The following is a 12,628-nucleotide window of genomic DNA, read 5'->3' on the forward strand; positions in this document are numbered from 1 at the left end:
GTAAAGTGAACTTTACAGAAGGTAGAGCAGGGATGTCAAACTGAATTTCATTGAGGGCTGCATTAGGGTTGTGCTTGGCCTTGTGGGGGAGGGGAATGGGCATGGTCAAGGAGCATCGTCAACTTGACATCACTCAGGTCGGGGCTTCCTGTGATGCCCGAGAGCTCTGACAGGTAAAATGGGCTACCAAGCTCCATTTTGGGTTGTGATGGCCTCCTGCAACCCTCTGGCATTAAAAACTGAGCTTGGGAGGGTGACACGCAGCTTTCCTGAGCTCCGTTTTTGCTGGCTAGTCTTCGCTGTTTCCATGGCAGCCCCGTGGACCAGATCCAAGCACCTGCAGGCCGGATCCAGCACCTGGGCCTTGAGTTTGATGTCCCTGATCTAGAGCAGTGTTTCCCAACCTTTTTTGAGCCGCGGCACATTATTCATATTTTCAAAATCCTGGGGAACACTGAACCGGGGGGGGGGGGGGGGGGCGCTAAAGAAAAGTTTTGACAAAAAAAAATCTTCCTCCATTTCGCTCTATTTCTCCCTCACTCTTTCTCTCTCTTCCTTCCTTCCCTTCTTTCTCTCTCTCCATCCCTCTTTCTTTCTTCCTCTCTTTTTTGCTCTCTTTCTCTCTCCCTCCTTCCCTCCCTATATGTCTTTCTCTCTCCCTTGCTCTCTCTGCCTCTCTTGTTATCTCTTTCATTCTCTCTCTTTCTTTCTCTCTCTTTCTCTCTCTTGCTATCTTTCTCTCTCTCTCTCTCTGTCTCTTTCTCTCTCTCTCTTTCTCTCTCTTGCTAGCTCTCTTTCTTTATCTCTCTTTCTCTTTCTCTGTCTCTCTCTCTCTCTGCCTCTCTTGCTATGTCTCTCTTGCTCTCTCTCTCTCTCTCTCTGCCTCTCTTGCTATGTCTCTCTTGCTCTCTCTCTCTTTCTCTCTCTTCCTTTCTTCTCTGCGGAGGCCGGCGAAGGTTTTTCTTATTTTAAATGTTCCGGGTGGCAGGGGGATGCGGAGCCCGCACGCACACACCCCCGACATTCCAAATCCTGCCTCAGCTGTGAGAAGAAAAAAGCGCTTGGTGAAGGGACTGCATGCAAGAGGGGCCGGGCGGGCGTTAGCAGCCTGATGAGGAGGACGAGAAGCTGCTGCAGCCACCCCCAATCCCCCCCCTTCCCTGGGTACCTTCCAAAGGCCCCTGGAAAAAGGCAGGAGGTAGCAACGAGGCGTGAGGACAAGCAGGCAGCTTGGCGGAGGGGAAGCGCTGACGGGCTCTCCTCCTTCCCCACCCCCGCGCTTCTCTCCCGCCCTGGCTTTTGCTTCGCCCGCAGATTTCCCCGCAGTTCAAAAGGAGGCAAGAGGTGGCCTGGATGAAATTGCGGGGAAATCATGGGGCGAAGCGAAAGCCAGGGCGGACTCACAAAGGCGGGCTCAGGCTGCATGAGGAGAAAGAGGCGGAGGGAAAGAAAGCGACTTGGCAGCGGGACCTGCAGCTCGGTGGGCATCTTCTCGTGGGATAGAATCCTCTCTTTCTCATGCTGCTCCCACCATGGCTGCGCGCGGTCCCGGTGCCCCTGGCTGAAGGTTGTCCTGTGGCTGGTCTTGGGCTTTACCGTTGCTTCCTGGTTCCCTCTCTCATCCCTCCACCTGTGTCTACCGCCAGCGCCTCATTCCTCGGAGCTGCCGCTTCCTTCCAGGCAGCCCAGCCACGCTGCCGTAGAAAGTGCAGAGGTTATTGCCGCCACCTCTGCCTCCACTCAGGGAGCCATCGTGGTTGAGCTGAGCGAGAGGAAAAGGCGCGGTGACCACGGTGGCTCCCTGAGTGGAGGCAGAAGCGGTGGCAATAACCTCTGTGCTTTCTACGGCAGCATGGCTGAGCTGGACGGAGGGATGCGGCAGCTCCCACTCGAGGAACCCACGGCAACGGCCGACGGCTTGGTGGGAGGCGACGGCGGGAGACACAGGCGGTGGGAGGAGAGGGAACCAGGAAGCGACTGTGAAGCCCAAGACCATCCAAAGGACGACACTCAGGCAGGGGCGCCGGCAGCGCCCCGCCCAGCTGGAGCTTCTCGCGGCACACCTGGCCATGTCTCCACCGGTTGGGAAACGCTGATCTAGAGGGACAGACGGTCCCTTCCAATTCTATTATTCTAGGTTCACCCCTGAAACAGATGAGCAAAAGAGCTCAATAGTGGCAGCTGATAAGGACGAGGCTTTCTGTAGTCACTTTCCACCCCCTTCTCTACTGTCAGGAAAAACCATACTGGGTATTTTGCCAGAAAACCTGGAAACTTCCACATTTGGCTCCCTCCCTCCCGAGGCTTCTCTTTCCGCACAGGGCTACCTCAAGAGAATCTTCATGTAACACAGAAACATTAAAAAAAACCCCAATAACAATTGTACTGTCTATGATTCCTGCATCGGATCATTGAGGTGCCAGGGTTTCGCCAAGGACGATTTCTGGGAGAACCCAGCATAGATTTTCAGAGATTTTCAGGAGTTTTTTCCCATGTAAAACCACTGCAAAAACATTTTGCCCTGTGGAATCCAGCTTCTGCAGTTCCGGTGTCCTTCAGCAACAGTAAGCAGAAATGTGGCTCGTGCTATTCAGCAGAGTTGCTAGGGAGCTGAAGTCCACAGACCTTCAAGTGACCAAGGTTGAGAAATCCTGGACTGGCCTCCACGAAAGATAACAGCAGAGTTGTAGCTCGGAGGTGATTAAGATTAATCTTTCGATAGGTTCATGTCTCCGCTAGGGATGGGCTTGCAAACAAGAGGGAGCACCAAGAGGGGCGGATAGAAAGAAGCCTCACAGCTTCCACACCACCGGGCTCCCGGGACAGCCGTACCTGATAACACGTGTGTGCCCTTGCAAGGAAGTCCCAATTTCCCCATTGCCGTCCTTCCACTTATACAGGTCCACACGCTGGTTGCTCTGAAATTAAGAGAGAGAAAACATCAGGAGCTGCAGACAAAACCAGAGACTCATTTTCCAAAAACAGTGTGTGGAAGCTTGAAGATGTATGGACTTCATTTCCCAGGATTCCCTAGCCAGCATTGGTGGTTGCAGAATTCCGGGAGTTGAAGTTCACAAGTCTTAAAGTTGCCAAATTTAAAATGAAGATCCTACTCAAAAGTCTATCCCCAAGAAAAATGTGTTCCCCAATATTTGGGCTGGAAAGTTTCCTCACACTCACTTACTGAGGGCCTCAAAACAGTTCTCTAAAGGGGAGACATCTTTCCATCTTCATATTAAATTATCAGAAACCACCAAACAAAGCAGAATTTTATTGTTTTACAGCTGATCTCTAATTCATATAATATTTTTCAAGACTGTAATGGCTCAAGGGTTTATTATTGTTGTTTTGTTTCTTAGGACACAAATTGTTCTGGAATGTGTTGGCTGCCCAAAGCAAAAAAAGCATATACAGTAAAATACAGTGGTACCTCAAGATACGAACCCCTCGTCTTACGAACAACTCGTGATACGAACCCGGGGTTCAGAAAAATTTTGCCTCTTCTTACAAACTTTTTTCAAGTTACGAACCGGCGTTCGGAGACAGCTGGGAAGCCGCGCGGCTGTTTTAAAAGGTGACAGCCGGGCGGCGGGGCTTCCCAGCAGCCTCCCGAACACCAGTTCGTAACTCGAAAAAAGTTCGTAAGAAGAGGCAAAATTTTTCTGAACCCCGGGTTCGGTTCGGGAGGTTGCTGGGAAGCTCCCCAGCCTGGCTGTGACCTCGTTCGGCGTTCGGAGACAGCTGGGAAGCCGCACGGCTGTTTTAAAAGGTCACAGCCGCGCTGGGGGGCTTCCCAGCACCCCCCACAACCCCGAACCTGGAAGTTCGGCAAAAGTTCGGGGTTCGGGGGGGTGCTGGGAAGCCCCCCAGCGCGGCTGTGACCTTTTAAAACAGCCGCGCAGCTTCCCAGCTGTCTCCCGAAGCTGAACGCCAAAGCCGAACTTCCACGTTCGGCGTTTGGAGACAGCTGGGAAGCCGCGCGGCTGTTTTAAAAGGTCACAGCTGCGCTGGGGGGCTTCCCAGCACCCCCCCAACCCCGAACCCGGAAGTTCGGCAAAAGTTCAGGGCTCGGGGGGGTGATGGGAAGCCCCCCAGCGCGGCTGTGACCTTTTAAAACAGCCGCACGGCTTCCCAGCCATCTCCCGAAGCCAAACGCCAAACCCAAACTTCCGCATTTGGAGGCTGCTGGAAAGCCGCGCAGCTGTTTTAAAAGGTGACAGCCGGGCTGGGGGGCTTTCCAGCAGCCTCCAAACGCCAAACACGGAAGTTTGGGTTTGGCGTTTGGCTTCGGGAGACGGCTGGGAAGCCGCGCGGGCCGTTTTAAAAGGTCACAGCCGGGCTGGGGGGGTTGCTGGGAAGCCCCCCAGCCGGGCTGTGACATTTTAAAACAGCCGCGCGGCTTCCCAGCCATCTCCCGAAGCCAAACGCCAAACCCAAACTTCTGCATTTGGCGTTTGGAGGCTGCTGGAATGCCGCGCGGCTTTTTAAAAAGGCGACAGCCGGGCTGGGGGGCTTTCCAGCAGCCTCCAAACGCGAAACGCGGAAGTTTGGGTTTGGCGTTTGGCTTCGGGAGACGGCTGGGAAGCCGCGCGGCCGTGTTATTTGAGTGTTCCCTTTATTTTTTGAACAGTATATATAACTCAAGATGGTGAATATAGCTAATTTTTCGAGTTACGAACCGGCATTCGGAGACAGCTGGGAAGCCGCACAGCTGTTTTAAAAGGTGACAGCCGGGCGGCGGGGCTTCCCAGCAGCCTCCCGAACGCCGATTCGTAACTCGAAAAAAGTTCGTAAGAAGAGGCAAAATTTTTCTGAACCCCGGGTTCGGTTCGGGAGGTTTCTGGGAAGCCCCCCAGCCCGGCTGTGACCTTTTAAAACAGCCGCGCGGCTTCCCAGCTGTCTCCCGAAGCAGAACGCCAAAGCCGAACTTCCGCGTTCGGAGACAGCTGGGAAGCCGCGCGGCTGTTTTAAAAGGTCACAGCTGCGCTGGGGGGCTTCCCAGCACCCCCCACAACCCCGAAACCGGAAGTTCGGCAAAAGTTCAGGGTTTGGGGGGGTGATGGGAAGCCCCCCAGCGCGGCTGTGACCTTTTAAAACAGCCGCACGGCTTCCCAGCCATCTCCCGAAGCCAAACACCAAACCCAAACTTCTGCGTTTGGAGGCTGCTGGAAAGCCACGCAGCTGTTTTAAAAGGTGACAGCCGGGCTGGGGGGCTTTCCAGCAGCCTCCAAACGCCAAACGCGGAAGTTTGGCGTTTGGCTTCGGGAGACGGCTGGGAAGTCGCGCGGCCGTTTTAAAAGGTCACAGCCGGGCTGGGGGGGTTGCTGGGACGCCCCCCAGCCCGGCTGTGACATTTTAAAACAGCCGCGCGGCTTCCCAGCCATCTCCTGAAGCCAAACGCCAAACCCAAACTTCCGCATTTGGCGTTTGGAGGCTGCTGGAATGCCGCGCGGCTGTTTTAAAAGGTGACAGCCGGGCTGGGGGGCTTTCCAGCAGCCTCCAAACGCGAAACGCGGAAGTTTGGGTTTGGCGTTTGGCTTCGGGAGACGGCTGGGAAGCCGCGCGGCCGTGTTATTTGAGTGTTCCCTTTATTTTTTGAACAGTATATATAACTCAAGATGGTGAATATAGCTAATTCTCAGCCACTCAGGTATTGGAAGACTGCTTTCCTGTCTCCCCTGGTCCTTCTCTTCACTAGACTAGCCAGGCTAATTTCCTGAAACTGTGCTTCGTATGTTTTAGCCTCCAGGCCCCTAATCATCCTGGTTGCTCTTCTCTGTACTTTATCTAGCATCTCAACATCTTTTTTATAGTGTGGTAACCAAAAACCATCTCAGTAGCTATGCTAAGTGCAGAAGCTGCACTGATGGAATCCACCTGAAAAGGAACTGCTCCCCCGTGTGCCCCCCCAACTTACAGATGCAGCAAAGAAGTGTGCGTGGCTCTCATGGGGATTCCACTGCACGGCCCCAATGTCCCACTTGCTCTGGCGGGAAATCTTGCGGTGGCCATCAGCGGGTGCATCCAGGTTCACAATGTAGAGGAAGCGGCGCCTGGAAAAAGGCCCACAAGCACAGGAAAGAGCGTTACTACAGTAGTTCCAAATGTAATTTACTACTCGGAGAGGGGCGGCATACAAATCTAATAAATAATAATATTATTATTATTATTATTATTATTATTATTATTATTATTATTATTATTATGTCAATACAACTCAGCAAACAAGATCACTATGCTGGATTTCGTATTTCATCACCAGTCGGGCGCTTCCCAAGCACCTACGCCTGCGTGATGTAGCGGCGAATAATGTTTGCCGATCCCAGTAAAGCGGCCTTTTGCAATTGACAGATGGAGATTTTGTCAATTCCAATGCTTTTCAAATGTCCGCTGAGATCCTTTGGCATTGTGCCTAGCGTGCCAAGTACCACTGGGACCACTTTCACGGGCTTATGCCAGAGTCGTTGCAGCTCGATTTTTACATCTCCGTATTTCACTAAATTCTCTAGCTGCTTCTCCTCAATTCTGTTGTCCCCTGGGATTGTGATGTCGATGATCCATACTTTCTTTTTCTCCACAATCACAATGTCTGGTGTGTTATGCTTCAGAATTCGGTCAGTCTGAAGTCGGAAGTCCCACAGTAGTTTTGCTTGCTCATTTTCCACCACTTTTTCGGATTCTTATCTAGAAAAGTTCGTAAGTAGACACGTTCCTAGACAGAGGTACCACTGTACTTAGGTCCAGTTGCAGGTACTATTCCAGCAAGAGATCACCATAGGGCTCAGCTGCACAATTCTGTATAACACCACCAAATGTTGGATTATAATTACAGGAAGTCTTACCTGGGAGCTATAAATCAGAATTTATTTGGCTTCTTACATAGCTCCATCAAGAAGCAGATGACTTTCTAAAATATTTTTTTTCAGATCACGTGATGTTCCCAGGAGTGACAGCGTCATCGTCTACTTAAAAAAAAGTTTCATTCATAAAATCCAGCAGGCAAGGCAGAAATAGTCAGCTAGACTATGAGAAAAAATGTCGTTAGGGAGGAGTACTCAGTCAGATGAAATCAGAAGGAGAGATCGAAGATTCACTCCCTCTTCTGCACTTGGCATATCTAGATAACAATTCAGTTGCTTCCGGATTTGAGCTTCTGAGACTGATTATCAGGCTATTTTTGATCCCAACAAAGTTGCTCAATAGTTATTTCATTTCAATTTAACATGGGTTTTTTAAGAGATGCGTATTTGAATTGTTTAAAATAGCATGACTATTGGATTAAAGTGTTGTGTGTGTATATATAAATATGTGTGTTTGTGCTTGTGTATGTATGTAAATGTAAATAAATTAATAACTCCCTCCCTCCCTCCTGCAAAAGAATAATTAATATTCTGGAACTGGTTTAAAGTCAGCCATGGAGAAATTTGATGCATGTTCCTGCATGAAGTAATGCAGGGGCAATGATGATGATGATGATGTTCGTCCATCACCTTCGAAGAGGACCTTGACATCTTGGAGGCGATGTCAAGATTTGTGCATGAATTGCATTAAAGCGAGGGAGAGGGGCACCTAGTCAGCCTCACTCTCTCTTCCCAGATTCCATCTTGCTCCAATAGCAGGACAAGAGTCGAGACATTTGGAGATGGGCTGGGCGCAGGGGTTGACCAGGGCGCCTTTCGTGTCGTAGCCGTGCTCTTAGCATACCACATTGCTCGCAGAGACCGCCCTTGACCTATTCTGTTTAACAGATCAACAGAGTTGGAAGGTACCTTGAAGGTCAGCTAGTCCAACCCCCTGCCCAAGCAGGAGACCCTACATCTGCCTCTACCTAGGATCGAACTCACAACCTCCTGATTGGGAGGCAAGAGCTCTGCCTCTAGGCCATAGCATGGTTAAGATTTCTAGTAGGTTTCATCTGCTCAGTCTGCTAGAATCTGTCTTCACATATTCAGGATAGATAAGTCCCTATCTCACCCAAGGTCAATGACCCAATGGCTACTCTCAACCTGGTTTGGCCAGCCTGTCAGAGCTGTTGCCCAGGGTGTGGATGCTGCGCCAGGTACTTCTTCACCCTAAGTAAAACAAATGTCCCATAAAGAAGTGATGGAGATGGCTTCAGAAGATTTGTAGAAAAGACGTCACATAAATTCAAGGAAGACTTTGTCCTACTTGGCATAAAGGCTAAGTCTCCGGAGGCAGAGCTTGACAGGCAATGAAGAATAGCTACTGTCAAATATGTCTAGCAATATTTCCCGCTAGAAATTGAAGGACGAGAACCAGGTGAGTCTATGGCAGTCAAAAATCAGGAGCATGATAGCAACTTTTGACTTTCATACCAACGTTAAATTCACACATTTCATTAAAAGGCATAAGCCTTGATCCACTATTTTATTAAATGAGTCAGTCTAAAAATCTGCTACCAGATCCCTTCTGGTTTTTCCGGCAAAGAGATCACTGGTGAATCTATTGGGGAAGAGTTCCACCATGTTCCCTTTGCGGATTGGCTGGGGGGGAGGGATTCTTTGTGAGTGGCAGGCAAGAGCATGCATGCTACTCCAATTGTGTGAGCAGCAGGCACGCGTACCTGCTGCTTGTGCAAATGGAGCACGTGTATTATGCAGTCAACCGTCCTTTCCAGCAGTCAATTCAGAAGAGGAGGAGGAAATGTGGGATTCAGGGTCAGCATCAAGGAACCTGAGACCTCCGAGGGGGAAGAGGAAATGGAGTTGGCAGAGAGAGGGAGGGGGGGAGAGACAGAGACAGCTGGGCTGTCCGTCAGCCCTCAGTTGGAGAGCCAACAGCCCTCAGGTCTGGAGGTGTCTAATGAGGAAGAGGAGGAACAGCTGGGCCAGTGCCTGACATGCGATACGCAGAAGGCAGAGGAAAGGAGAGCAATGGAAATCTATGGGCTGGTCCTTACGCCAGAAGAACCAATGCTGCTAGTGAAGCCCCCACCCTAGCTCTGGGGATGAAAAGCAGGGGGTGGAGATGAATAGATGTGACAGACAACTATCTAGCTTCCTGCCAGGCAGACTTGTTAGCCTGCGTTGAGAGAGAAACTTTTTGCTGGGGCTGCTGGTGGTCCTAATAAAGGAATCATCGACTTAATTACAGAGGTTTTGACATGTTTGGGGAGCTGAGTCAGAACAATGTACTTGCCTGATGCTCACACAAGTGCGGATGTGCATACGTGCCCCCTCGCTCACCCACCACTTCTATGGCCCAGTTCCAAATGGCTCAAGGCCTGGAAGTGGCTCCTGGCCCAGGGGTTGGGACTCCTGTATTAGGATCCTGGAGTCTGATTTTGGATCACACTTCATCAAGTTGTGCTTGTGTTTCAATCTCCTTTTCCTCCACTTCACTGAGAAGGCAAAGTTCTGGGAAAGGCCCCACCCTGGACAAGATTTCCTTCTTCCCTCTGGGCCTATCAGCAGGTACCAGCCCAGGTTTTGCAAACAGTAACTGCAATTCCACCCCGAAGGTTTTTGTACTCACCCAGAAAGTACCGCATGCTGTCCAAGGCAGTCTACGGACATTGCTGTTGCCTGTGAAAATAAGAGAGATGTGAATTCTTGCAGCTTATAAATAATACATTAAAAGTAGCAAAAAATGCCCTCGGGTAGCACTCAACTGACTATATAGATGTGTAGTGTTATTGACAACAATACAGAAAAAGGGTTGACACTGCCTTCCTTCGGACTGTAAATAATGCATCTGATAATCAGAGGCAACACACTATTAAATCAGCATCTTTGATGGGAGGGTATGAGGCTAAACCATTAAAGTCAATCCAATAACAGCACACTTGCTAAAAAGATGATTGGGGCCATAATCTTTCCCCCATCTCCTTGGGAAAAGTTCTCACTGATCTCCACAGAAATTGTCTTTCTCTAAATATAAAGAGTCTGGATAGAGAGGTGATAGAGAGGTGTATAAAATGAGACAGAAGGAGGCGAAACAGATAATATATGCTGCTAAAGCCTCAAAAGAGGAAGAAATTGCCAAATCTGTAAAGGAGGATAAAACCTTCTTCAGATATATTAGTGATAGGAAGAAAACTACAGCATCATGAAGCTTAGTACCGGGAATAATACATACATTGATGAGAATAAGGAGATTGCTGACCATTTCAATAGCTACCTTATAATATAATACTACAGATGGATATAGCATTGCTTCCAGCTGTACGGATTCAGCTCCAGTGATCTTAGAAGCTGATGTCTTAGAAGAACTTGAACGATTAAAGATAAATAAGGCAATGGGTCCAGATGGCATCCACCCCAGAGTTCTTAAAGAACTCAGATTTGTCATTGCTACCACGCTGATTGATTTGTTTAACCAATCCCTGTTAACAGGAGAGGTTCCTGAGGATTGGAGAATGGCCAATGTTGTGCCTATCCATAAGAAGGGCAGTAGGGAAGAAGCTGGTAACTACAGGCCAGTTAGCTTGACATCAGTTATAGTTAAAATGATGGAGACTCTACTCAAAAAGAGGATAAATCAGCACCTAAAAAACAATAACATCATGTATCATCATGGCTTTACTGAAGGCAAATCATGTCAGACTAATCTCATTGATTTATTTGACTAAGTCACAAAGGTGTTGGATGAAGGTGGTGCCGTGGATATTGCCTATCTGGACTTCAGCAAAGCCTTTGATACGGTTCCACATAAAGAGCTGATAGGTTAGTGAAGATTGAACTTAATCCCTGGATAGTTCAGTGGATTTGCATCTGGCTGAAGAGTAGACAACAGAGAGTTATTGTGAATGGCGAGTATTCTGAGCAGAGACAGGTTACAAGCGGTGTGCCACAAGGTTCTGTTCTGGGTCCTATTCTTTTTAATGTGTTTGTGAGTAACATAGGGGAAGGTTTGGTAGGGAAGTGTGCAATAGGGTTGATATTCCTGAAGGGGTCTGTAATATGGTAAATGATTTAGCTTTACTAGATAAATGGTCAAAGCAATGGAAACTGCAGTTTAATGTTTCCAAATGTAAAATAATGCACTTGGGGAAAAGGAATCCTCAATCTGAGTATTGTATTGGCAGTTCTGTGTTAGCAAAAATTTCAGAAGAGAAGGATTTAAGGGTAGTGATTTCTGACATTCTCAAAATGGGTGAGCAGAGGGAGATTATGATCCCACTGTATAGAACGCTGGTGAGACCACATTTGGAATACTGTGTTCAATTCCAGAGACCTCACTTACAAAAATATATTGACAAAATTGAACGGGTCCAAAGACAGGCTACAAGAATGGTGGAAGGTCTTAAGCATAAAACGTATCAGGAAAGACTTAATGAACTCAATATGTATAGTCTGGAGGACAGAAGGAAAAGGGGGGACATGATTGAAACATATAAATGTGTTAAAGGGTTAAATAAGGTTCATGAGGGAAGTGTTTTTAATAGGAAAGTGAGCATAAAAACAAGGGGACACAATCTGAAGTTAGTTGGTGGAAAGATCAAAAGCAACATGAGAAAATATTATTTTACTGAAAGAGTAGTAGATCCTTGGATCAAACTTCCAGCAGATGTGGTTGATAAATCCACAGTTACTGAATTTAAACATGCCTGGGATAAACATATATCCATCCTAAGATAAAAATACTGTACAGGAAATAGTATAAGGGCAGACTAGATGGATCATGAGGTCTTTTTCTGCTGTCAGTCTTCTAGAACTCTACTGCAAGCTGTTTTAGAGCACAAAATAGCGAACATAAACCCATGGCTGCCAATACATAATTCATCTGTTCTGAGTCATGCAGAATTAAAATGGCTTCCTCAAAGGATTCTACCTCAAGCCCTCCGAATAGCGAATGGAAACCATTCTAAATATGAAGCACCCTTTTTTGGGGGGACTGCTTTTTCTCCTTCACAACTAGAATTTGAAACTCTTCATCCCAGCCTATTTCAAACGCAGAGTAATCTTCACAATTCAAGGAGTCTGAAATCTATGCACACCTCACTTCAGATTTTAAACTCTTGAGGGGCAGCAGCCTCTCCTCTTTTAATAATTTTTTATTTCCATCTGCCAAACCCAATGCCCATGGGCTGGATCCAGCCCACGATGCAGGACTGGCTCACGATGCTGGGCCGTCCTGAAAAATGTAAGGGGCCAGCCCACAGCGCTTTGGCCCAGTCTACCCAATGCAAAGAGGAAACGTGACAGCAATTTTAGTAGTAGCATCAAGCTGGCCATGCCCACCCAGATGCCCGCCCGGCCAGCCATGCCCAGTGAGTAGCATCAAGCTGGCCAGCCCACCCAATCTGCCATACCCGGCTGGCTCCCTTGAGGTCGACTGGCTATGCAGTGTCAGCTAGCGGGGCTGTGAGGGAGGGCCTTCTCTGTGGCAGTACCATCGCTCTGGAATCAACTACCTCCAGAGAGCCGTACCGCCTCCACCCTACTGGCTTTCTAGAAAGCTTTGAAGACCTGGCTTGGCTGGCAGGCCTGGGTCCGTGACCAATTGACACACCTTTAGATCCGGCCATAATAAGATCGTATGATTGTACTTAATGGGGTTTTAAATTGTGTTTTTTATATTATTATTTTAGTTGTTGTAAGCTGCCCAGAGTCCTTCGGGAGTGGACGGCACACAAATTAAACAAACAAACAAAGAAACAAATAAT

General features: G+C 48.5%; 1 protein-coding gene across 1 annotated transcript in view; it reads right to left on the reverse strand.

The window, feature by feature from the left end:
• The window catches only part of WDR59 (WD repeat domain 59), a 112,638-nt gene that overhangs the window by 92,496 nt on the left and 7,514 nt on the right, over positions 1–12,628 (reverse strand). The window contains exons 2-4 of the mRNA XM_070760678.1: positions 9,496–9,545; positions 5,918–6,053; positions 2,833–2,918 (exon numbers count right to left, since the gene is read on the reverse strand). Coding sequence (XP_070616779.1) covers positions 2,833–2,918; positions 5,918–6,053; positions 9,496–9,545 — 272 coding nt within the window. The remainder of the gene's footprint in view (positions 1–2,832; positions 2,919–5,917; positions 6,054–9,495; positions 9,546–12,628) is intronic.

Source organism: Erythrolamprus reginae, chromosome 9 (assembly GCF_031021105.1).
Source record: "Erythrolamprus reginae isolate rEryReg1 chromosome 9, rEryReg1.hap1, whole genome shotgun sequence".
Lineage (NCBI taxonomy): Eukaryota > Metazoa > Chordata > Lepidosauria > Squamata > Dipsadidae > Erythrolamprus > Erythrolamprus reginae.